At 38.8% G+C, this 27,483-nt stretch overlaps 1 protein-coding gene across 1 annotated transcript in view; it reads right to left on the reverse strand.

Annotated features, from left to right (window-relative positions):
* Window positions 1–2,746: 2,746 nt before the first annotated feature.
* The window catches only part of LOC149224995 (cytochrome P450 734A1-like), a 259,983-nt gene continuing 235,246 nt past the window's right edge, over window positions 2,747–27,483 (reverse strand). Inside the window, exons 3-5 of the mRNA XM_089386394.1 lie at window positions 4,554–4,795; window positions 3,842–4,211; window positions 2,747–3,545 (exon numbers count right to left, since the gene is read on the reverse strand). Coding sequence (XP_089242520.1) covers window positions 3,120–3,545; window positions 3,842–4,211; window positions 4,554–4,795 — 1,038 coding nt within the window. The 3' untranslated portion in view covers window positions 2,747–3,119. The remainder of the gene's footprint in view (window positions 3,546–3,841; window positions 4,212–4,553; window positions 4,796–27,483) is intronic.

The raw sequence follows: 27,483 nt of genomic DNA on the forward strand, positions 1-27,483 counted from the left end.
TTGCGCCATTTGGTTTCTATATATTTTAAAAGCCATCTACTTGTTATGACATTTTTTAATGCAAGAGGAACTAATTAGCTCCAAATTTGTGCTCTGGAGACTCAATGAGGATACCTCTTTTTCCTCACAAAAATAAAACATATTTTCTGCCCTGAAGCATCAATGATGATATCTCTTCTTCTTCACAAAGATAAAACATATTCCCATTTTAATGGTGGGATTTGCAAACATAAACATTGATTAAGTTGTCACATATTTTCTAGTGCCAAATAAGTTTTTAATGCAAAGATGATAATTGCAGCCATGACCATTTGATTGCGATATGGCAGATGTTTATATGCATCATGAAACCATGAGATATTAGTCATCTACTTCATAAATATATTCAATATTATATTTTCAGAATTCAACTTCATGCAGCGCCTCAATTTCAAAACCCAAAGCTTGTTCATCTAGATTAGGCCTTCCATAGTTGTAAAAAACTCCTCTACTAGAACTTTTCATGCCTTGTCAATTGAGGTTTTATCATCTATACTCCATTTCATGATATTGCGATTTTATAATATATACTCGACTACCTAATATTGAGGTTTTATTAGACTGCCAATATCAAGCTTGAACTATCACAAATTGGGAAGGATAGGCATGGTAGGAAATGAAGCTCTAAAGAGGCTTTGCCTTTGAAAGTTTATTAGCTTTCATTCCCTTTCCAAAAATTTAAGAAGATAAAATTTTTATTCTAGGAAACCATGATTAACATATAACAGAAAAAATAAATTACTAGATGGGTCAAAACAATAGAAATTTCATACATTGGTAGGAAAAGTTAGAAAATGAGCTATAAATATTTTCTTGACCAGGTTAGATTGAATATATTTGAAAGATACTTTTTCATATTTCATTCCTTTCACTTCAATATTCTATCTAGGTTTTCTCTTTGTTTTATTTATAAGCAACATCTTGTCTCGCCCTCTCAATCACTTGAGAATGAGATCCTTGGTATCTTCTCCACCCTAATCGACCTAGGAGGTACATATTACAAGTGGGATTTGAACCTGGGTGGGAAGGATAACAAATTCTCTCTCAAACTGACCTTGATTGGATCATTATATTATTTGTCATATATCTCAATGCTTTCAAAGTGTAAAAATTGGAAGAATTAGCTTGCAGTGTCATTATTACCAATAGGTCCCAGATTGGAGAATTGGGATCTAAAACCTTCCAAAACTATTTTGAGGAATTAAATGATATTTTTTGGGGTGGAGATTTTCTCAATGTAGCATCAGAACTTGGGATGTTGGTCTATACTTAGAGACCTTTCAAACAATGCAAGAATCACATAAATCAGAGTTTGTGTGCAAAAGTTATGCCTTTTACAACTTGACATATCATGTTGACCATTATGGTATGAGTGAATACCACATCAGCGCTTGCTACTCATGTGTAAGGGGCTAGCTACATGTGGACTTTGAAGAAGACTCTAGAAGGCTCAAACCTATAACGCTAGTTGAGGGTTCAAGGAGTCAAACCTTACACCTAGTTGGCTGTCAAGTTCTGTCAGTTAGGCCACTAAGAGTAGGTGTTCCATTCTATGTGATTATATTTTGTTCCATAGTTGAGGAGCAACTAGGACTTGGAAGCTATAGAGAAAAATAGGATTTAAGATTTTGTAGTAGTCATACAAGCCACAAGTCTCAAGTAACTCCATTAAAAGTACCTCTTTCTTTGTACTTGCACATTTTATGGTGTGTATTTCTTTCTATTTTCTATTTCTTGCTTTTCAACTATTTAATTAATTAAACCAAAAAATTAGCTTACTAGAGGATTTGGAATTTAAGAAAAAATTAATGGTAAATGTTTTAGTAATTTTATCATACATGTTGTGACAAATTTTTCCAGTGAAATATTGATGGTAATTTATAAATCACAAGCATATAAGCTAGACCCTAATGACAATCACAGAGGCTTCACTCAATGAACCTCTGACATATCACGTGTATTCATGGCATATTAAACAATATCTTTAATTTGATTACATATTGGAAAATACTTTAAAAATCATATTATTTAACCACCTACCAATGTGAAGCCAATCTACCTTCCCAATTAAAAAAAAATCCCTACTTTTACTAGACATTGTAGGTATCTATTTATTCATTAATAGTTTTTATACCTCTTTATATTTTGTCATTAACTTAGCTCCATTTTTTATACATGTCAATATAAAAACCCTTTAGCCCCTATATATCCCCCAATACATTATGTCATTTTTACCTCAATATATATCCCTCAATATGAACCCACGTATTATGATATTGCTCTCTGAATGAAACCCCATGATGACAATCTTTGTCTATGGTTTAGCTATTGGACTGACCATTTATGCTTTTATTACAGCTATGCATATAATAATCAGAAAGATGTTATCACATCAGTTGAAGAACTTCCACAACAAAGCCAACTATTTTGTTGTAGGGACCACATTTATCTCACAATTATGATGCAGGTGGATTATTCATAATATATGCATCAAACACACAAAACTAAAACAAGTGTATTGATGTGGAACAAAATTTCAACATATAGGCCAGTGTAATGGTAGTACTTCTAATTGTTATAAATGTCACATAAATCACAACGACAAGCCAAAGAAAATCAACATAGAATAATCATGTAACCATTAATGATGTTTGTACTTCTAATTGTTATAGATGTCACATAAATCACAACCACAAGCCAAAGAAAATCAACATAGAATAATCATGAAACCATTTAATGATGTTTGTACTTTTAATGGTTATAGATGTCACATAAATCAGAACCACAAGCCAAGGAAAATCAACATAGAATAACCACCATTAATGATGTTTGTACTGAAATGAGGGACAATGCTATCACATGAACCAAGATGCTGGTAGAAAATGGCACATTCTAGATTTGACAAAGCCCTTAGTATAAGCAACACTATTCACTATTGACAATAATGTATGGCATATAGGAATTGGAAACACTGAGGATGCATATATGATTGAAGGGTGGAGTTTTAGATTTCTGTATGTGTAATTAGAAATACCTATTTTGACATTAGTTCATGTGGAGGATGTCTACCTATTTTGACATTAGTTCATGTGGAGGATGAGCTGGGCTCCATGTTGGGGTTGCATGGTGATCACAAGGGTAGGTGCATGAGCGTAAGATGGTGAAATGACGAAAGAAAATTGTTGCAGAATCATGGCTAATACCACTTTCGCTTCCAACATAGCAAAATTCTGACCTACGCATATCCTTGGACCAACCCCAAACGGCATGAATGCGAATGGATGCTTTGCGGCTTTTGCAATTCCCTCACCAAATCGTGATGGGTTAAACTCTTTTGCATCATTTCCCCACAACGATGGATCATGGTGGATTGCAAGGATTGGAAGCATAAGATCAATGCCTGCAGGAATTGAGAGCCTTCCAAGCTTCATTGGTTTGTATGTATGTCGTCGCAGAAACGCTGCTGGTGGGTAAAGTCTGAAGGCCTCATTTAGAATCATTCCCACCTGCAAACATGTGTACAATATTTTTAGCCCGACCAAACATTCTGCCTTGAGAATGAATAATATATGTAAGTGTAATCTTACGACCCTATACACCTACTTGTTCAGTTAATATATATTTTATAGGATTAACCCACTGCTTTACAGTGGTCTTTGTGAAGGAATTCCGTTAAGATACTACATTTAAACCCTCCCACTTAAAGATTCTACACTAGATCATTCTAATTTAGCTTATATGAAAAAAATAATAATCTACTGTAATTTGCTTGAAAAGAAAGGTTTGTTGACGCAGCCATTACAATCTTAAGACGATTCACGCTATCTGCATCCGGAGCATTTTTTCCACATACTTCCAACACCTCTTTGCGTCCATGCGCCTGCCAGTCTTGATGCATTCCCAGTAATACCATGGTCCATGTCAACAGGTTTGCTGTAGTTTCATGTCCCGCAAAGTAGAAAGTCTTGCATTCATCAACGATTTCCTCCATAGTCATACGTACATCTTGTGCATTCTTAGCAGACATCATTAGACCAAGTAGATCAGCACCATAGCTGCCTGACTTTTCTTTTCCAGCAATCCTTTCCCTAGCTCCAATTACCTGCATAATACATCGTCTGAGTTCTTTTTCCAACTTCCAACAGTGCCGGTTCTTTCTTGTAGGCAGAAACCTGTAGAGGAGGCAACTCACAAATCACAAAACCCAGTGCCGGATATTATAAAATCTTCTAAATCATGGCACACTACATGGTATATTGCAGACCAAGAACATTAGTAGACACACATAACTCTCTAAATTCCGTACAGGCAGTTAAGATTTGAAAGTAATGATAAATTTTGCATTGCATAAATCCCATCTCTCTCGGTCCAATAAATATTGCAAAACATCTGAAGTTACTGTTAGATAAAAATCTGGAGTGAAAAATTGTGTTTATCCAAAAGCGATTACATTTAAATACATTTTAGTCTTTTCGAATTGAATGATGTGCTGCCATAAAACTCCAAATTTTCACCTGAAGCCTGGAATATAAACTCTATCAAGTAATTCAGCTGCCAGACGTATTAGTTGATCCTGAACATTGAAGAAGTGCTTTCCGTCTGCATAACTGCTTCCAAATGCTGTATGAGCAATAACATCTGCTGTCAGATTGTGGAACTCCTGGAGCACTTCAACTTCTGCTTCACTAGACAACACCAATTTGCTCCATTCCTCCAACATGTTTGTGGTGCATTCCACAATTGTTGGAACCATGCCCTGTTATGATAGTAAAAATATTATTAATTAATGTATATAAATTTTACAGACCTCAACCTGATATACAATTTTGAATATAAATTTGCAATAGATAAGCATATGCAAAATAACTCAATTAATTTTCAAGGGAATTAGGCCGATGATCTAAGACCTGTTGCCTCAAAATCTAGCAGGGCTTGTTAGGGGTAACCTACAAGGCAAAAACTAGACTAAGGGACAACAACGATATACAATCTTGAATATAAATTTGCAATAGATAAGCATATGCAAAATAACTTAATTAATTTACAAGGGAATTAGGCCGATGATCTAAGACATGTTGCCTCAAAATCTAGCGGGTCTTGTAAGGGGTAACCTACAAGGCAAAAACTAGACTAAGGGACAACAACAAGGTGTGACCCACTGTCACCACAGCCACTACCTCCTGCTCTTTTGTGACTTTCACCACTAGGGAGGCTTCCCTTTAGGTAGGTCACCTAAGGATATATCAAGTTTAAGGATCAAGGTGACAAGAAAGGCTTATAGAGAACAACTCTTTCTAAGAACAAGGCTTAGCAAGTGTGATAGCAATTCACATCATCTAATTAGGCCTATTTATGGCACAAAAAATCTATGATTTGAGAGATAGCAAGCCAAATGGATTAACCTAGAGTGAAGAGGCTAAGAAAAGGCTTCCAAACAATGAATATGAACAACCAATGGAACAAGAAGCCTTCAACAAGCTCCAAGTTGAAGGCTAGGGCAAACAAGGGTCTTTTTTTAAGGTAAGATTAACCTAGGGCAAAAGAATTTTGCTTTGAAATGGATGAATTAGCCATTAAAAGGGGTGGAATTTGAGGCAACCAACATTCCTCTCAATGTTGGATACCTCCACTAGCAAACGACTTCAACCCTAGCTAATTCCATGCCCTAGCCCTAACTAGTGGCTTAAACTTAAAGGGCTGAAAATGAGATTAGGAGAGAGAAAATCAGATTTATGGTTGATTTTGAAGGTGATCATAAGGCCAGTGCCTATTCCTTGGGATGATGGAGTCTATGGGATTGTCAAATATGCTAAGTCTTGGCAAGGTGTAAGGGAATAATGAAGCCCTAGCTATCAAAACCCTATCTATAACTTTTGAGACTGGGCAAAATCATTTGGGAGAGCTAGTTTAAAGATAAACCAAAGGGATTTCCATTCACATTCTACTAGTGAGTAATGTATACAATGCTATCATCTGGATTCCATTGATTTTTAACAATAACTAGCACAATAGAAACCCTAGATAATAAACCATTCCATACATTAGACACAAGAATACAAATTTATCAAATTCAAGGTGCACTTACATGATAGAATGGATGTACAAGCCTTTATTGTTCCAAAGTAACATCTCCAAGACCAATGAAATAAATCTACATAGCAAAGAACACCATAGAGTCACATCTCCACAAGAAGTCAAGAAGGCCAAAATTCTCCAAGAGGGCCGAAATAGTCACAAGGGATCATGACCCAAAACAAATGAACCTATCCTCTATTTATGTGAGGATTAGGACAACTAATTAGTCTACAAAAGCCCCTAAAACAAGTTTGATGCTAAAAAATGCTTGGGTTACAAGCCAACCCACTAGCTTCATCATAATATGCCCTAATTAGCCCATGCATGTGAGTCGTAAGCTCCCTAGGGCTGATGTCATCCAATGTAAGTGCTCCAAATGCCATGTCCAAGGGTGATGAGGTGTCCAAGATGGTGTAGAAGCTTGTCAAGTCCATGATTTGAGGGTTGGCCCTCAAATTCACATTAATGCCTCCTGTGGGGTCTCAAGGTCTAGCTGGGGCACCACAAAGTGGCCACCATGGGTCTCCAACTACTATAAGTGGCCTCCATGGGTCTCCAACTGCTATAAGAGGCCTCCTCTGCTCCAGCATTAGGGGGTTCTTGGGTGCAACAAGCCCTCCCTAGTCTCAATGTGAAACCATCCTCATTTGGGCTTTGAATTAGCTATTTCCCATCAAGTTGCGTCAAAGCCAGCTTGGGGGCATATTGGGTCCATCTATGTCACTTTGAAGAATCATCAAATCTAGGACATAGTCAACCAAGTCCTTGGTGTTAGAGGTGTTGTAGGATGTGTCATCCAATGATGTTGCTAGGAGGTCTAAGAGTCTCAACGCTTCACCTATTTGTGTGAATATACTTCTCTGGGGGGCCTGGGTATCCCTATGGAGTAGGTGCCCAAGACCTAGGTTGTTGGATCACTTGACAAGAATAACATGGATTCTAGCAAAAGCAACCAATCATTAGAAACCAAGATCAATAATGCATCTACATTAACCAAACTTGAATGTTAAGGCTGGTCTAATACTTCAAACAAGGATCCCCTTCCAAAATCAGGATCCTGATCTCACAAAGATGTTTTCTCCCTAGGTAAGGGTGGATAAAGGTAAACCCTATTAGGTGCTTCCAGTGCCTAAGGGGAAGTAACATTTCCCTAGTCTACCCTTCAATTATTAGGTGTTAATCAATGATAATGATGGAAATGGAGGGGAGAAGACTTCATGGCCAAGTGCCATGGTCAAAGGGACCAACTCATGGGGGAGTCTACATCCTGAGTGTTTAAATGTGAGGAAGGAGCATTCGTGGATAAGTGTGAGGAAGGGGCATTCGTGGATGCATGGGTTACCAACTCAGCATTGGTTTTTCCACCTCTTTTGTGCGTCTTTTACTTCTTGATTTTTCCTTGTATTATTGCTTATAGCTCTAGGGTTAAAGCTTGCTTTGCATGATGTAGAAGATTTATTACCCCTTTAAGATGAGTCAATTTATTGCTCATTGAGGTCAGGACATGCAAGGGTTCCTCCTTGATGTAATGGAGCAAGATGTGCCCAGGTTCCGAGTGATGGCCATATGAGTGAGGTAAAGCTCATGCTAGGATTTTCCCCACATGCTAATCTTTATGTCCCTGGCCAACTTTTGCATTTTAACTTTTCTTTCTTTGTGTTGTTGTGGCCATGATATGCTCTTTTTGTTTCTTTTAGCTGCATCGACCTCCTAGGGAAAAGTTTCAGGGCCTTACCTAGGTATGTGGACATATGTGTGTCAAATCCCGAAGAACTAATGGTAAGCTGAACCCAAGGAATGGAGGTGAGATATGGTCCTGTAATGTACATTAGGGGAATTTTGAGGTTTAAAATGGGCCTCCTAAAGAATTATAAAATAATAGTGGAAATAATAAAATAAGATTAGATTACATCATCAAATTTTAGAGGGAAAAAAGGAAAAGACTCTTTTTTAATTCATATTTTCAACTTATCTCGCTATGGGTTTACTCAAATTTTGAGCAGCAACACTCGTTGGATGCAAAATTTGATTCATCATCCAAGGAGTACCCATGTTGCATACTTTCCATAGACCCCGCTACACGAAAAATGAGAAATACATGAAAAAACGTGATTGCTCAAAATTTGAGTAAAACCTTAGGGAGATAAGTTGAAAATACGAGTTGAAAAAGTAGTTTTATTATTTAATATTTTTTAATCTATTTCATTTTTTTACTCAAAAAATGGTGCATCATCCCACATGGTTGACATAATCATCTTGAATCCTGTTGGTTCTTATAAAGTTTACTTTGGTTGTATAGTTTTTTTAGGAGACCCATTTTAGACCTCAAAATTCTCCTAATGAGATGGAAGGTGTCAATTATGACATATGGGAAGATGAAACTATGCTATCTCAATCAGGGCTTCCTAAGTAGTGCTTCTCCTATACCCAAAGGGCCTTAAGGGAGGTTCCACTGGATTAGGATCAAAGATTAACCCCCCAAGTAAGGTGAGAGAACAAGATCACAGTCATAGTCTATCAATTTTCCAAATCACCCCATAATGCATACCAAATGCCCAAGAACAAACAAGTATAACCACCCAATTGAAAAATGATCAAAATACCTTTTGAATGGCAGCCCACCTTTATTCATGTGTTCATATCAGATTGGTGAGAAGAAAAATGGTTCATGCAAGTGGTGGAGATATATGGCACATCATCAGCTAATGGTGGCTAACAGGGGTTGTTCACTGTCTGATTGGTTGGTTGTTTGTCATATGTAGGAGAAAATTTTTCTCCTATGGGGTTACCCATTTTGGTGAGTAACATCTGGGTCCAACTCAGGGACATGAGCTCACTGTAGAGCACATGATCCAATAGCTTGAACAAAGAGTTCATGAGAAGTCCGACAATCCCTAGGCTCATAGACCCATAACCTATACATTCCTATCACCAATGTTTTATATCAAGATAAATCCATATGGAAAATAAAATCTCTACTATATGCAATCCAATCTACAATGAAACATAATATGAAATGCAAGGTTTTAGTATGTGTTTCCCACTAAAAGTGGGTACCCCTAGGAGAGATTTTCTCTTGGTCATCTTCTTCTAACCGTCAACCAGCGGCGCCTAATAGCCACCCATAGCTAATATGATGTGCCACTTTATCTCTGCTCCCCGCATTAGTTATATGTTTCCTCACCCATCTGTCGATAGCATATGTTAGAAGGTGGGAAATCCAACCCAAAAGGTGTGTTTTTCATTGTGTAATCAAGTGCTTATGCTAGTTTTTCATTGGGCATGGATTATTGGGTGACTTGGAAGTGTGAAAATTTTTGAATTTAACAAATCAGAAATCCTACTACAATAAACTAATTTGCATTACCTACTTGTGTTCTTTAAGTTATTTTCAGAAATATTCAAAAAATATTAATGCAAATACACTGCAACCTACACCAATATACAGATCAAGTACTGAAAAATAATTGAGACAATCACACAAAGGACATATTTATTTTTGGACTAAACATCCCTAGAAAAATTAAGTGTGGGAAAACCGGTGCAACAAATATGAGGGTTTTATTATTAAGCAGATTTCTGAATACAACTAGGATGCCAAATCCAACTCACCCAAAAGAGAATAAACCCGATAGAAGTACTTCTATTTGGAGACAGATATTTTGGCGGATTCAGCAACTAGATGAACAAACCCCACAAGTGACCACGTTGTCCCTAGTGTTGTGCAATGATGGCTACTCCCAGTTCTGCGCTGGCACTGCGTCACCCTCCCAGTGAGCCTTCCCGGCTCAGAAATCAATCTACTCAACTGATGCTCGATCTGCCTCACAGAAACCCCAACACTGCCTCTAAGTGACTGCGTCAGCCCTCCAGCCTTTGCGTCACCCTCCTAGAGTTGTGATGTCTCTCCCTGGTGTTGCGCTGCCTCTCTGTTATGTATTCTCGGCCTTGGACGAAATTCCCACTGTTGAATTGCCCCTCTCTGCACTAGAAACTCACTCTGAAATTCTCATCAAACCACACCCCAAAATTTTGATCTAGCTCAGGTGCTTCTCTCACTGTGTTCTCCAACTGACCCCAAGCGTTCTTTATACTTTTCCTGTTGAGAAATCAACAGTCGTGATCTAATCTCTAATCAATGGCTAAGACTAAATTAGACTTGATCCTCGTCTCTTAGAAGCTTCTCACCCATATTTTCATTAATACCCATTAATATTTTAATTTTCCTAAGTTTTAATAAAATACAATTCGAGTGGAATTTCACCAAACAATTTCTGGATCTTGGAGATCTCATGTGTTTTAGCCCCTCCACAAAATTTCGGAGCTCGAGAGCATCCGATGCTACCCAAAAATCAACTGGAAGAAGGAAGGGCTTTGACCGTGGTTTTTCTCCCTCAACTTGAATGGGGGGTTAACCTTCAATCCTAATCCCATGGGATCTCTCCCATTGGCCTTGAGGCTTTAGGAAGGGAACTACTTGGGAAACCCCGATTTTGGTAGCGTGGCCCCATTTTCCTATTCCACATTTTTCACTCCCCTCCGCAGATTACAAGTCCTATTTGATCATTTTCCTTCTATGGGTCCAGATGACCACTGAGTCCACAAGGCACTGGCACACCCTATGAAAAATCAATTACCCAATTCCTAATGCAACAAATTGATTAGATTTCACCTACTTATTAAATTAATTGAACAAGTTATTTGCAGTTTTCTATTGCAAACACTGAAATACATACACTGCAACCTACACCAAAATAAACTACGGAATCTAAATACAGCACATGAGAGAAATAATAAGCACACACATCTACATAGTTATTTTTGGACAAATGTCCCTGGAAAAATCTAATGTGGGAAAATCGATGCAGCAACTATGAGAGTTTTATTATTATGCAATAGTGAATCTGACTACAATTCGTTGGAAGCCCAACTGGTTATCTGATACAGAGAGAAAATGGACAAAAAAAATAGTGATATGATCTCACCTTGTCACTAGAAGAATTTGACCTTGATCTCATTTGAAGGAGGCTTTGCATCCCTTCTACGTCATCCTCTCCGCAGATCTGCGTCACCCCTACACAATTTCTGCATCACCTCTGCTGGGGAATGTGCTACTCCTCTTTTGGATCCTTGCTGCCCAGAAACTTTGATTTCCAGGCTCCTGGTCTCACACGCCGGCTCTTGACTTCTGAAACTCGATTTCCTCAATAGGAATTCAATCTCCCTCTAGGATTTGCGCTGCCATTGTGTCAGCTCTGCGTGGGCCAACGTCAGCTTCTCTCTGGACATTGTTCTTCCCTCTCTGCCTTGTACTCTCTAGCCTAGGAAAACTTCCCTCTTCCGGATACTATCTTTGCCCCTCACTACAAAAGCTCACTTCGAATTTCTCACCAACAGCTACTTTGCTTCAGAAATTTGATCTTCTGAACTCTCTCTGTGTGTTATCCAAGTGCCCATCAAGCCTTCTCTTATAATCCTCTCACTAATCAATCAACGGTCCAATTATATTCTAATCAATGGCTAGGATCATATTGAATTGATCTCCACCTTCTTCTAGAATTTACAACCACAGTTTAGATTAATACCCATTAATTATTTTAATTTCCTAAGCTTAGAGTTAGGGTCCCATTAAAAATAATTAATTATTTTAATAAAATTGTCTCTGGTGGAATTTCCCAAAACGAATTCTAGGTATTGGAGATTGCATGTGTCTAAGCCTCCCTGCAAAATTTGAGACTTAGAGCACATCCAATGCTACCAAAAATCAACACTCCCTCTTAGCGAGGAATGTTCTCTAGCAATGCAACCTACTAAAGCATCACTTTGTTATGTAGCATCTCTGTTTGCGCTGCTGATGTCTGACATCTTGTCCATCAACTACTATGCAAATGTTGCATATGTACTGCTGCTGTTCCTGCCACTGTCAACATTGCATCTGTAATGCAACTCTTTCTTAATTCTGCATCCATGTTGCTGTTGGCACTAGCACTGCCAACTACATCTGCACTGCAAACTGCTGCTGCTACTGCATCAACAACAGAAAAGCATCCCAAATTACTGAACTGGTGTTCAGTATGATGCATGATGCAGGAGCATCAAATGAGATAAATTACCTTTGACCTGACCAGTCAAAATTATTTACTAAAGAGGGTTGGACCTCTTAAATGTTCTTATTTATTATTTGTTTGTAAAAGTTATTGGAGTGCCCAAATTAGGAGTGAAGTGATAGAGTTTGTTAGCTTAGGTGTGTGTTAGGCCAATTAAATAGGGATTAGGTTGTTTGAGAAATTCGAATTTAGAGAGGAGCATTAAAAAAGAGAAAAACTCATTTTTTTTAGAGAAGCTGAATGTAGATCAGGTTAGTAAGGGCCAAAACAATTTTTCTGATTGTGATTTTTCTTTTCATAATTGATTTAGTGGAGTTTCATGGTGTATCTGATATCATCTTATGTCAAGAAATTGTTTGCTTCAATTGATGAAAAATCATTCTGTTGTAGTTTAATGGTGGAATCTTGTAGATTGATATCCAGTAAATTGTGTATCTTTGGGAATTTTGCATCCAAACGAGATTGATCTATAGATCTGCTCAGTGTTGTGAGTATTTTATCCTAATTAAATGTTTTCTCAATGATAGACCTAAAGAATTCTTGAATTTCTATGTTTTTTCTTGCTTGAAATCACTCCAAGAAAACAAAACCTTTAGTCACAGAAGGGTCACGCCTGAGACAGAAAGGTCGCGCCACCCTACAAAAGGGTCATGTCGGTTCAGAATTGGTTTTTTAATTAACTTTTAGGAGCCCATTTCGAACTTTGATTGCTGGGTCAAGTAGCCCTGTGTGTCTACTTTCTGTTGAGTCATCAAACTCGACAAAATACCCAGGGAAAGGCCTCCAAAAATTGAATTTGCCAACCTCACTCAGAAGCACCGTGTTTGGTAAAAAGTTTTTGGAGACAAAAGTTTTGAAGAAATATAGTATTGGCGGGTCAGTTTGCCATCATTTGGTATCAGAGCAAGGTTTAGAGTATTGTTCTTAGAACTTCAACAAATATGCCACCCAAGAGAGGAGTTGGCATAGGTCGGGGAAGACCTGTAGCCAATGCAGTACTGCTTGAAGAAATTAGACATCTTTGCAAAAGAATGGAGGCAATGGAAACTGCCTAGAGAAGAGTCCTTGATGAGGGAGATGCCTGTGTTGAAGAACAATCTTTTGAGGAAGAAGAAGGGGAAGAAAGTGAAACAACCAAAGTTCTCAAGATGTTGGCAAAAGCAAGTGGAAGACCGAAGGTAGAAATACCTCTGTTTGAAGGAAACCTTAATGTGGAAGAGTTAATGGATTGGATTAGTGCATTAGATAAGTATTTTGACTATGAAGAGGTCGAAGATAAAAAGAAGTTGAAATTTGCAGCTACCAGATTGAAAGGACATGCAACCATCTGGTGCGATGAGCTACAAATAATATCCAAAGAAAGGAAGGGAAAACTCAAGATTAAGCAGTGGGATAAAATAGTGAGCATATTGAAAAGTAAATTTATGCCCAAGGATTACCAATTAAATCTTTTCAGATAGTTACAAAACTTAAGACAGAAAGGAATGATTGTTGGAGAGTACACAAAGGAGTTTTATAAGTTGAGCATTAGATCAAGACATGCTAAAGATGACATGGAAAAAGTAGCCTGATATATCAACGGATTGAGATACAAGATATAAGATGAAATTAGTGTGCTAAGTCTGAAGACAATTGAAGGTGCCTATCAAGCAGCTTTGAAGGCAGAGGAGAAATTGTTGAGGAAGCAAAGTCAGAAGAACAGAGGTAAAAATCCAACAAGAGGAAGAGGAGCTTCCAGACCAAGATTCCAACACTCTCTGAATGAAACAGGAGGGGCTAGTAATTGGCCACCACAGAGAGGAGACTTTGGTAGAGGAAGATTTGGATCCAGAGGTAGAAACCGAGGAAGGGAAATTTGGTTTTATACATGTGGAGAATTAGGACATGGGTCATGGGACTGCCCTCAAAACAAACCAACAAATCCAAGGAATGTAAATATAGTTGAGACAAAAGAAGAAAGCCCTCCAGTCATGGGGAAAGAAGAGCCACTTGAGGTAGGAGAGTCTTTATTGTTAAAAAAGGTATTTCTAAAGGTAGAAAAAGAAGCCAATGAGTCATCTCAAAGGAAAAGTATATTCAAGACTGTGTGCAAGTCTAAAGGTAAATGCTCCAAGGTTGTGATTGACAGTGGGAGCGCTGACAATCTTGTTTCTACAAAGATGGTGGAGAAATTGGATTTGGTTAAGATAGTACACCCTACTCCCTACAAAGTGTCCTGGTTGCAGACTGTACATCAGCTCTTGGTGACAAAATAGTGCCGAGTAGATATACAGATTGGTACATATAAAGATGTGATATTTTGTGATGTAATGCCAATGGATGTGTGCCATATATTGTTGGGGAGACCTTGACAGTTTGATAGGAAAGTTGTTCATGATGGTAGGAGGAACACATATACCTTAGAGAAGGATGGGAGGAAGCATATATTGTTACCTTTGAACAATGGAGCGGACAAAGGAATGGCTGGGGAAAATGTTTTGATGATTAGTGGAAAAGAATTGCTAAGAGAAGTCAAGAAGGAGAAAGAAATGCATTTTGATGTTGTGGGTAAACCCAAGGTAATTTTTACTTCTACTAATTTAGATAATTTGCCTGTGGAAATTAAAAATCTGCTAAATGATTATGTTGACATTATTGTGGATGAATTGCCAAGTGCATTGCCACCAATTATAAGTATCAGCCATCACATAGATTTAATATCTGGTGCGAGTTTACCAAACAAAGCAGCATATAGGCTAACTCCTCAGGAAAATGAAGAAGTTGGGAAACAGGTGCAGGAGTTGTTGGATAAAGGACTAATAAAGGAGAGCCTAAGTCCGTGTGCAGTACTAGCAGTGCTTAGCCCCAAGAAGGATGGTGAATGGCGCATGTGCATCGATTCCAGAGCAATAAATAAGATTACTATTAGGTATAGATTTCCCTTACCATGTATGGATGATTTGATGGATTGCTTGAGTGGGTCAAAGTATTTTTCTAAGATATATTTGAAGAGTGGATACCATCAAATAAGGATTAGAGAGGGGGATGAATGGAAGATTGCATTCAAGACTAATAGTGGGTTGTATGAATGGTTTGTGATGACTTTTGGACTCACTAATGCACCAAGTAAATTTATGAGACTGATGAATCAGTCTTAAAAGAATATGCTGGAAAATTCGTGATAGTTTATCGTGATGATACCCTAATTTTCAGTCAGAGTAAAGAAGAGCATTTGGAGCATCTTAAGTTGGTTTTAAATACTTTACAAAAAGAGAAGTTGTTGATAAATTTGAAGAAGTGCAGTTTCATGAAGAAAGAGCTCATTTACCTGGGATTTGTAGTCTCAAAAGAAGGTTTGAAGATGGACCCAGAAAATATACAAGAAATTTTGAATTGGCCAACTCCAAGGAGCGTATTTGAGGTAAGAAGTTTTCATGGTCTTGCAAGTTTTTATAGAAAGTTTATAAGAAGCTTTAGTCAGATTTGTGCACCGATAGTTGAAACAATAAAGGAAAACAAACAACCATTTAAGTGGACAGAGGCAACAAACCAAAACTTCAAACTGTTGAAAAAGAAGATCACTGAAAAACTTGTTTTAGCCCTACCAAGCATTGATCAAACTTTCCAAGTTGACACTGATGCTAGTGGGGTAGCAATTGGAGCCGTACTGAGTCAAGAGCAGAGACCTATAGCTTATTTCAATGAAAAGTTGAATGAGGCCAAGCGAAAGTACTCATCTTATGATAAAGAATTCTATGTTGTTATTCAAGCTTTAAAGAAATGGAGGCATTACTTGTTGCCCAAAGAATTTATTTTGTATTCTAATAATCATGCACTACAGTTCATAAATAATCAACCAAAGTTGAGCCAAAAGCACACTAAGTGGGTGGAGTACTTACAGAGTTTCACCTTTGTAATTAAGCACACAAGCGGTAAGTCAAATAAAGTTGTTGATGCTTTGAGCCGAGAGAATTTGGTTATGCAAGAGCTAAAGATTGGTGTATTAGGATTTGAAGAAATGATTAACATGTACAAGGAAGATACATATTTTAAAGAAGTATATGCAGTTGTTCAAAATCCTGTGATTCATAATAGAAGCCAATGGTTAGATTCCCTGATTCAAGGAGGTTTGTTGTTCAAAAACAATAAAGTGTGTATTCCTCAATGTTCCATGAGGGAAAATTTGATTAAAGAAAAGCATAGTGGAGGATTGTCTGGACACTTTGGGCAAGATAAGACATTCACTCAAGTGAATTATTTTTATTATTGGCCAAAAATGCAAACTGATGTCAAAAAGTTTGTTGAGAAATGCAGGATTTGTCAACATGCCAAAGGAAGGAGCCAAAACACTGGGTTATATCAGCCATTGCCAATACCAAACAGGCCTTGGGATGCGGTCAACATGGATTTTGTTTTGGGTTTGCCAAAGACTCAAAGAGGATATGACTCTATCTATGTTGTTGTGGATAGATTTTCGAAAATGGCTCATTTCATTGCTTGTAAGAAAACTAGTGATGCAACTCATATTGCTAATTTGTTTTTCTCAGAAATTGTAAGGTTACATGGGCTGCCTGTAAGTATTGTTTCAGACAGAGATACTAAGTTCGTGGGACACTTTTGGAGGACTCTATGGAAGAAGTTAGGTACAAACCTCAGTTTTAGTTCAACCTATCACCCTCAAACGGATGGGCAAACTGAAGTGGTGAATAGGAGCTTGGGAAACATATTAAGAAGCTTGGTTTACAAACATCCAAAACAATGGGATTTAGCGCTTGCTCAAGCTGAATTTTCTTACAATGATACTCCTAACAGGAGTACAGGAATGAGCCCATTTCAGATTGTTTTTGGAATGCATCCTAGAGGAGTATATGAGCTTAGAGATTTGGGAAAACAAGAGATAAGGAGTGCAAATGCTGAAGAATTTGTAGAACAAATGCAGAAATTGTAGGAAGATGTCAAGCAAAGGTTACAAGAAAGTAGCAGGAAGTATAAACAAAGGGTTGATGTGAAGAGAAGAGAAAAGGAATTCCAAGTGGGTGATTTAGTTATGGTTTACTTGAGGAAAGAAAGATTTCCTGTAAGGACTTATAACAAATTAAAAATGAAAAAGATAGGACCCTGCAGAATTTTAAGAAAGTTTTCCTCAAATGCTTATGAGATTGAACTATCAAAAGGAATTGGAATATCCCCTATCTTTAATGTTGCAGATTTGTACCCATACAAGGAAACATAGGTAGAATCACAAGATGAACCTGCAGATGAGGAAGTTCAGAATCTAAATTGGGAGGAACAGATGCCAAGAATAGATAAGATATAATAAGATAAGATAAGATAATTTTATTAATGTCCAATGAATGACCACAAAGTAGGTCAATGGGACTGCCGGTTACATAAGGCGCCGTGCCCAGTAGGAGAACCAAGTGGAAGCAGTCTTGGAGAAGCGAGTAACAAAGAAAACTAGAGGACAAACATATTATCAATATCTAATCAAATGGAAGGGACAACCAATTGAAAATGCTAGTTGGATGAGAACAGCAGAGTTAAAGAAATATAAAATGAATCCTGAAGACTTGATGGAACCTTCTTTTCTTCCCCAAGAGTCTGATGCAGGAGCATCAAATGAGATAAATTACCTTTGACCTGACCGGTCAAAATTATTTACTAAAGAGGGTTGGACCTTTTAAATGTTCTTATTTATTATTTGTTTGTAAATTTTATTGGAGTGCCCAGATTAGGAGTGACATGATAGAGTTTGTTAGCTTATGTGTGTTAGGCCAATTAAATAGGGATTAGGTTGTTTAAGAAATTCAAATTTAGAGAGGGGAAATAAAAAGAGAAAAACTCATTTTTTTAGAGAAGTTGAATGTAGATGAGGTCAGTAAGGGCCAGAACAATTTTTCTGATTGTGATTTTTCTTTTCATAATTGATTCAGTGGAGTTTCATGGTGTATCTGATATCATCTTATGTCAAGAAATTGTTTGCTTCAATTGATGAAAAATCATTCTGCTATAGTTTAATGGTGGAATCCTGTAGATTGATATCCAGTAAATTGTGTATCTTTGGGAATTTTGCATCCAAACGAGATTGATCTATAGATTTGCTCAGTGCTGTGAGTATTTTATCCTAATTGCATGTTTTCTCAATGATAGATCTAAAGAATTCTCGAATTTCTATGTTTTTTCTTGCTTGAAATCGCTCCGAGAAAACAAAACCTTCAGTCACAGAAGGGTCGCGCCTGGAGCAAAAGGGTCACGCATCAGACAGAAAGGTGACGCATCAGACAGAAAGGTCGCACCTGCAACAGAAGGGTCGCGCCTGAGACAGAAATGTCACGCCAGCCTACAGAAGGGTTGCGTCGGTTCAAGATTGTTTTTTAATCAAATTTTAAGAGCCCATTTCAAACTTTGATTGCTGGGTCAAGTAGCCCCGTGTGTCTACTTTTTGTTGAGTCATCAAACTTGACAAAATACCCAAGGAAAGGCCTCCAAAAATTGAATTTGCCAACCTCACTCAGAAGCACTGTGTATGGTAAAAAAATTTGGAGACAAAAGTTTTGAAGAACAGAGTATTGGCGGGTTAGTGTGCCATCAATGCATCTCACTACTGGAGTTTGACTGCTACTAGTCTTTGTGATGAACCTCTGAAGCCTCTGCGCTGCTGCTGACCTCTACTTTGTGCCATATGCATTATTGCCAACTCTGCTCTGCACTGCTGCTGACCTCTGCTCTATGCCATATGCACTGTTGCCAACTCTACTCTGCGCTGATGCTGACCTCTGCTCTATGCCATATGAACTGTTGCCAACTCTGCTCTGCGCTGCTCAGTCTCTGGTGCTCCTAGCCACTACAACTGTCACTTCGGCACTCCTCTACACCAACTATCACTGGTCCATCCTGCTACTACTGATCTGGGCTCTTGTAGCAAGGAATTGATCCAAGAGGTGGGCTCCTCCAGGATCCTGCCCATCTTTAGCTCTTTCAAACTACACCTCTAAATCAATGCACCTCCCTCCTAGAGGTATCTCAGCTGTCATGGAAAACTCTTCCTCTTCGATCTTTGTGGGAGAAGCCTTCGCATCATGCTTCTCATCTTTTCCCTTCTTCCTAAGAGGACACTATGTTTTGTAGTGACCCATTTCACCACACCTGAAACATTTAATCTTCGAGACGTCCTTCTTCTTCCTCCGTTGCTCGTATTGTCCCTTGGATGCGAGGGTTGCATTCTCTTCCTCCTCCTTGGGCTTCGACCCACTACTGCTTCTTCCATCAAGTTTACACTTGACCAAGTCTCTCCTCAGCTCCTCTTGCTTAAGAATTGCCCACATCTCATCCCAGTTTGGCAAAGTCACCCTGCCCAGGATGCTCTGGACAAAGACTTGCCACTTCTCTGAGACTGAATTGAGGGCCAGTCTAACCATCTCGGATCCTTGAGGTGTCGACCCCACAGCGGCTAACGTGTCTCAGGGCTCTTAAAGCTTCATGAGGAATGGATCAATGCATTCCCCCTTCTACATCTATGTAGATCTCATATTCTGCTCCAAGTACATCTTCTATTGCTCGGAAGATCCTTGATATAGTGTCGATAATGCATCCCACAGCTCTTTGGCGGTATTTTTGCTAGCTATGTGGCAGACTATATGATCCTTCACTCTGTCGCGGATCATTCTTTTTGTCTTCTCCATTTCTCCCTTGTACTTCTTGAGCTAATCTGGATCTGTGGGCTCATCTACCATGCTTTTGACATAGACTTTGAGAATATGCTCATCCAGAAGGCATGACAACCTTGCCTTCTAGATCACATACTTGGATGCCCCATCTAACCTATCCTGATCTCTCAATCCACTGGATGTCATCTCTACCAATCAAAAAAGTCGAATGACCTCCTCTCTTGCTGCTGCTCAGCAAATGAGAATTCAAATTCCCTGGCTAGGAATTCGATGAGGAAGAAATTCCCTCAGTGTGTCTCCTTCTCTCCCATTGAAGTTACTCTCCCAACAACTGCTACAAAATATCTGCGTCCCAGCTGAAGATCTGCTTTGCAAGGAAAAATACATTGTTGGTTCTGCCTCTGGAAGTTTTCGAACTGGAAATCGAATTTCTCTGTCGACTCTCTCAGAGAAATTGATTTCTCCTCAGACTTCGCCCTTCAGGCCTTCGAACTGCGCTGCCTCCTGGGGTTTCGAATTGTTGCCTCTGCAGGAATTTCAAAATCCCTCTTCCTTTCTGCTTCTGAGCTCTTCTGCTCACGATCTGTGCTCCGATACCATGTGAAAAATCGGTTACCCGATTCCTACTGCAACAAACTGATTATATTTCACCTACTTGTTAAATTAATTGAACAAGTTATTTGCAGTTTTCTATGGAAAACACTGAAATACATACACTGCAACCTACACCAAAATAAACTGCGGAAACTAAATACAACATAGGAGAGAAATAATAAGCACACACATCTACACAATTATTTTTGGAGAAATGTCCCCGGAAAAACCGAATGTGGGAAAACAGGTGACATAGCTTTGAGGGTTTTATTATTATGCAGTAGTAAATATGAGTACAATTCGTTGGAAGCCCAACTGACTATCCGATACAGAGAGAAACTGGAAAAAACAAATAGTGAAATGATCTCACCTTGTCACTGGAAGAATCTGACCCTGGTCTCGCTAGAAGGAGGCTCTGCGTCCCTTCTGCATCAGCCTCTGCGCAAATTTGCATCACCCCTATGCAGTTTCTGCATCACCTCTACTGGGGACTGGGCTGCTCCTCTTTCAGATCCTGTGCTGCCCAGAAACTTCGATTTCTAGCCCTCGGTCTCACACACCGGCTCCCGACTTCTGAAACTCGGTTTCCTCTGCAGGAATTCGATCTCCCTCTAGACTTTGTGCTGCCATTGCGTCAATGTTGCATGGGCCAATGCCAACCTCTCTATAGATGATGTTCTGCCCTCTCTGCCTTGTACTCTCCGGCCCAAGAAAACTTCCCTCTTCCGGATACTATCTCTACCTTTCACTGCAAAAGATCACTTCTAATTTCTCACTAACAGTTGCTCTGCTTCAGAAATTCGATCTTCTGAACTCTCTCTGTGTGTTCTCCAAGTGCCCATCAAGCCTTATCTTATAATCCTCTAGCTGATCAATCAATGCCCCAGATTAGATTCTAATCAATGGCTAGGATCATATTGACTTGATCTCCGCCTTCTTCTAGAAGTTACACCCACAGTTTAGATTAATACCCATTAATTATTTTAATTTCTTAAATTTAGACTTAGGGTCCCATTAAAAATAATTAATTATTTTAATAAAACTATCTCGAGGTGGAATTTCCTAAAATGATTTCTGGGTATTGGAGAATGCATGTGTCTAAGCCTCCCTGCAAAATTTGAGACTTAGAGCAGATATGATGAGCCTACTAGAAATCAACACACCCCCTCCCTTTTGTCCATGTATCTGGGTCGGGCATGGAAATGTTGCCCCGGAGGTTGATGCAGCAAAAAGAAAATTAAAATCATATCATGGCCACAAGCAAGAAACAAAAGAAAAAGAATATTATAAAATGCAAAATATGGCTGGGATATTTAATATAGCATATGGGCAAAATCCAAAGTTGAGCTTTACCCCTTATCATGGCCATCACCCTGGTTCCTAGAGCCCATGAGTGACCTTCACATCATTAAGGAACTTGTGCATGTCCCAACCCCTAGTGGGAAATGAACTGCCCCACCTAAATGGGGTAATAACTACTTTATATCATTCACAACATTCTCTCATCTCTTGAAGCCCTAAGTAGTAATATAAAGAAAAGGAAAAAGGTAAATAAAGGGGTGGAAAAACAAAGGTTGGGTTAACTCATGTATCCACGATTGCTCCTTATTACATCTATATACCCAATATGTGGACATCCCTCATCATTGCTATCCTTGTACCCATGGCATTTGGCCTTGAGATCCTTGTATCTCCATCCATTTCATCATCATTCACATGCCACCTATTAATTGAAGTATGTACCGAGGACCTGTCTTTCCCCTTAGGGGTTGGGAATGCCTAATAGGGTTGTCTATTAACCACTACTACCTACGCAGGCAACACTATTACGACATTAAAAACCCATATTTGGAAGAGAAACCCCATATGAAGTCTCAAGTGCCCTTGATTAACATGCTTGGTTCACTTAGATGTACTAATGAATTATTGTTCCTGATGATGAGGATGTAGCACTCAACATTATATGTGATTGGCATGTGGTTTCATCATGGGTTGGGCAACTTAACTGGGGCCTAAGTCCACTAAAGGAGCATATGACACTCTAGGTGAAGCGTTGAGAGCCATGGGACTCCTATACTTGTAGAGCATCATTACTCCACTCCATGGGAACCTACAACACTATAACAATTTGCACTTTGCCCCATATTATTCACGAGATGATGTACTTGGACCAGCATGCCCTACTTAGCTTAGCAATGTACATGTGGTTTGACAGTTGATCTGAGGCCCAGATGAGGTTTGTCTGACTCTTTGAGGCATGGGAGGGCTAGCACCATTCTCCGAGCCCTCAACAATGGAGTAGATTCATGCTATTCTATCACCAAAACACCCATGAGACCCATTTTGTGCCCCAAACACAAAACTAGGGTCCACTTGATTTGCAAGGATGTCGAGGGGCCAACCCCTTGTAGATGATTTATGGAGCCCTCTTGACTCACTTGGGCACAGAGAGAGATCAACACATGCCTCTAGGAAGCCCACGCAATGATGAAGTCGGCATTTCGGCCCTCTTGTGGGTTTATCTTTTTTATTTTACATTGGGTATGTGGTTGGCTTGTAATTGACAACTAAGAGGGGCTTCTAGGCTAAAATTAGATTTGATAGATCATGTATAAATATATGAGAGCTCATTTGAGCTACTCATCATCATCACACTTTGGATTAGTCTTCTTGGGATATTTTTTCACTTGTTTCTTTGGCTACTAGAGATCTTTTGGATGCAGATGTATGGAAGTTAGTTCACATTCTTCCTTGGAGCCATTTCTTGGATTTTTGGATGGATAAATTGCATTTCATCTTGTAAGTGCTTCATGTTGATGGAATTTTTCTCTTCAATATGTTTAATGTACGGATTTTCTACTCTAGAATATGCTAAAATTGTTCCCTAATTGTTGAAAAATAGTTTTGAAAGGCTTTTTAGTAGAGTATTGCATATTTTATTCAATGTATGGTGTGTAATGAATGTTCCTAGTGGAGGAAAATATTTGAACTCTCCATGAACCTCCACTATCTCTTGAAGTGGGTAAATGTTTAGAATTGGTACCTATGGCATCAATTCTAGGCCTCCATAGAGACGTTTTATCTCATCTTGAACATCCTAAAACTCCATATGTTGAAAGGATAAGGCACTAGTCCAAGTCCTTGGTGGTCAAACTCAATTCTTTTCCATAATTTCTCCTCTCTAAATTTCGGTCCTCTTAAGGTAGGATGACTATTTAGGGCTTAGAGCGAATTACATAGGAGGAGGTTTAGTGGGATTCCAAAAGCCTCAATATCAAGCCTAGGGTCTTGACTACTTGATCCTAAAGTTTGGTGGACATCCACTTGTTTTCATCCATAAAATCTCTTTCCCTAGGCATTGCCCTAAGAGGGAAACCCTAGCTAGTTTTTCCTCAACTTGGGGACTTCTTTGAGGGTTGTATGAGCTTAGTACTTGATGAAGTATATCATAAGAATCCTTTTGATCTTGGGAGTACCTCCACCCATGATTATTCACAAAACCCTAGGTCTTGTACAAGTCATTTCTAGGTCTCTTCTAGAGAGCGAAGTACCTTTTGGAGTACAATTTCATAACGTTGAGCTTCCCTTGAGAGGTCCAAACTCATCACCTTGTACCTTGAACCCTAGAATATCTATTAAAGTTGATTATTATCTTATCGGGACTCCTCCCATCGATGAAAGCCCATAAAGAGCAAGGGACCTTGGCTGTGGTGACAGTGGGCCATTGTCCCATTGTTGGCACTTAGTCTAGCTCTTTGTCTTGTAGGGTCTCCCTCTCCAAGACCTGCTAGATTTTGTGGTAACAGGATGCTCACACAATATGCAATGCAACTAACTACTATGCACGTTTATAGTTAGTTTCCATCAAACAAAGTTAGGCAACTCCCTTTTACTGATGAAGGAAAGAGTTCACCATTAAGTTTAGCAATATAGAAATATCTTACACCTACTTTGCCATGGATTCTAACAGGAATAGGATCTTTATCAACCAGGACAAGGTCACCTACCTGGTATTGCCTCTTTAGTTTTTGGATCCATTTCTTTTTGGGGATGGTCAACCTTGAGTTTGATTTCTTAATATGGTAAACCTCTTGTGAACTAGAAGAGGGTTACTTGACTTTGGGGGCCCATGAGGAGGATTTTGACTCACAATCTTTGGGTTTTTGCTAACTATGGCCTTATTATTATGAGGGGTGAGGAAAGGGAAAGGTGCAATATCTTCAACATGATCAGGAATTTGAGGTTCCCTATATAACACAAAAGGTGTCCCATTAGAATTGGGAATAGTGGCATATGATAGATCCATTTGTAATTGGTCACCTATTGAAGCACACCATTTTCTTGATAGTAACATACCCCAGGAATTCGACACATCACTGACTACAGTATCCGTTAATACAAAAATATCCTTGTTAGCTACCAAAGATACCTTCACATCTTTAATGAGACAATAGACAAGAATAGACTTGGAGTCAAAACCACACACATTCTTATAAGGCCTATTGATGTCCATTTCCAACTAATGTGTGACTTTTAATAGCATTAAATTTGTTGAGGCACCTGAATCAAGCATATAGTTATGTAGTACGAGGTTATTAATCACTAGAGACAACAAGAATGGCATGTAACCTTCATTTTTTTTATCAAAGTACATGTTTTGTAAGATAATAGGAGGATCATTAGGTTCATCCTCAAAGTCAAAGGCCTTCCTAATTTTCCTCCTTTGAGCAAGAATCTTAGCCATCTCCAAAAGGGGGGCTTGCACATTGACCTTAGTCAAAACATTTGTCATGTCCACATCCAATGCAACGTCATTGTTCCTAGGTTTTAACTTGGGTTTACTCTGATTTTGTGCTTGGCGATTGTCCTTATTTTGAGATGCACTTCCAGAACTAGAACTTGCTTGGGCCTGGTCAGTATTTGTCCACAAATGTTGTAGACCTTTAAACCTTCCACTATTCTCAACAACCATGATCGGCTTGGTTTTATCATTATCATTTACATTATGAACTTGATCAAGCTCCGCGTGGAAGTGGGATCACCAAGAAAGATTTTAAAGGGAGTAATGTCATTCACTATATTCAAGTGTACAAGATCTTCTTCCTCCTATTCTTGATTACAAGGACATTCTTCTTGAGCGTGTTTCTCCTCACAAGGTTGACACTAAGGGGAATCTTCTGGTCCCACCAAGTTAGTTAATTTAAGTTTGTTTGGAACACACTATTGATTAGCACGGTCTCCCTCAAGGGCATTTTTGTTGAAGGACTTTTCCTTGTTGAATTGTGCTTTAGGAGGGAAATTAGATCAAGATCCCTTATATCTCCCTATTATGAACAACTTGTTCATGAGTTTCTTTTGACCCTGCATCAATTCATTTGTAAGCTTATCAAAATTTTGGGCAAAATCCTGCAAAGCAGGATCGACCTAGTAAATAGGTTTGATCTTAGATTCAATATTAACCCTAGGATAGCTGAACAAATCAATCTTAGCAACATTTATATTTTGTTCTACCTCAACAACCATAAGTTTAGCATCTGCTAGGTCTTTGGGACCTTTATCCATAAGGGCATAGGTCAAATTTCCATGAAAAGACATAAGATACCTATCAAGGATAGCATCATCAGTAAGATTGAATCTTTTAGGGATCTCTCTAAGGAGGTTATCAAACCTTTGAGTGTATTCCTTCACAGTTTCTTTCTCAGTTTTAGCAGCTTGAAAGAATTTCTCAAGGAGGATACCTCCATCTAAAGTTGAGGCCCATCTTATCGTGAATGCTTCATGAAAGTTATCCCAATTAGAAATACTTCCTTGGGGTACACTAAGATACCAGTCCCTAGCATTTCCATCAAAAGTCGGGGAAAATAACATCATGACTACATCTTCTTCCATTTTTATTTTTGCACTCACTACCCAATAAAACTCATGGATGTGTTTCTTTGTAGTGATGGCACTATTTCCATTGAATTTGGGGATCCATTCATGATACTTCTTGGGCAATGGATGTGGGGCATCAATGAGATTGCTCAAATCCAAGGGCCTGAATGCAACTTTAAGCCATGGCCTATCCATGGTGAAAGGAGTGGTGTTATCAGCAAAGAGATTCCCAACCATAGGACTAGTAGGATTAATGGGAGATGTACAAGCTTTAGTGATCTTCTAGGTAGCCTTCCTCTTTCTTGGAGCTACGACATTGTCAGAAGAACTACCAGGGGATTTTATAGGATTGGATTCAAGAGTCACCAGAAGAGGATCTAACTTCTCATTTGGGATACTCTTCAAAGTGGGTGAAGCTAAATCTTCAAATTACAAGGTGGTTGACTCAATTCCTCCCCAACAACGGTGCCAAAAATATTGTCTCAAAATCTAGTAGGTTTTGTAAGGGGTATCCTACAAGGAAAAAACTAGACCAAGGGACAACAATGAGGTGTGGCCCACTGTCAACACAACCACTACATCTTGCTCTTTTGTGGACTTTCACCATTGGGGAGGCTTCCCTTTAGGTAGGTCACCTAAGGATATATCAAATTCAAGGATCAAGGTGACCAGAAAGGCTTATAGAGGACAACTCTTTCTAAGAACAAGGCTTAGCAAGTGTGATAGGACAATTCACATCCACTAATAAGGCCTCTTTAGGGCACAAATGAAAATGATCTACGACTTGAGAGATAGAAAACCAAATGCATTAACCTAGAGTGAAGAGGCCAAGAAAAGGCTTCCAAACAATGAATATTAAGAACCAATGGAACAAGAAACCTTCAACAAGCCCCAAGTTGAAGCCTAGGACAAGCTAGGGTCTTTTCTTTTAAGGGAAAGATTAACCTAGGGAAAAATATTTTTTCTCTGAAACATATGGATTAGCCACTAAAAGGGGTTTATTTTGAGGCAACCAACACTCCTCTCAATGTTGAATCCCTTCACCAACAAACGATTTCAACCCTAACTAATAACGTGCCCTAGCCCTAGCTAGCTTCTTGACATTAAAGGGCCAAAAATGAGATTAAGAGAGAGAAAATCAGATTTAT

Source organism: Pinus tabuliformis, chromosome Q (assembly GCF_031772625.1).
Source record: "Pinus tabuliformis cultivar Carrire ecotype Pingquan chromosome Q, CPIR1, whole genome shotgun sequence".
Lineage (NCBI taxonomy): Eukaryota > Viridiplantae > Streptophyta > Pinopsida > Pinales > Pinaceae > Pinus > Pinus tabuliformis.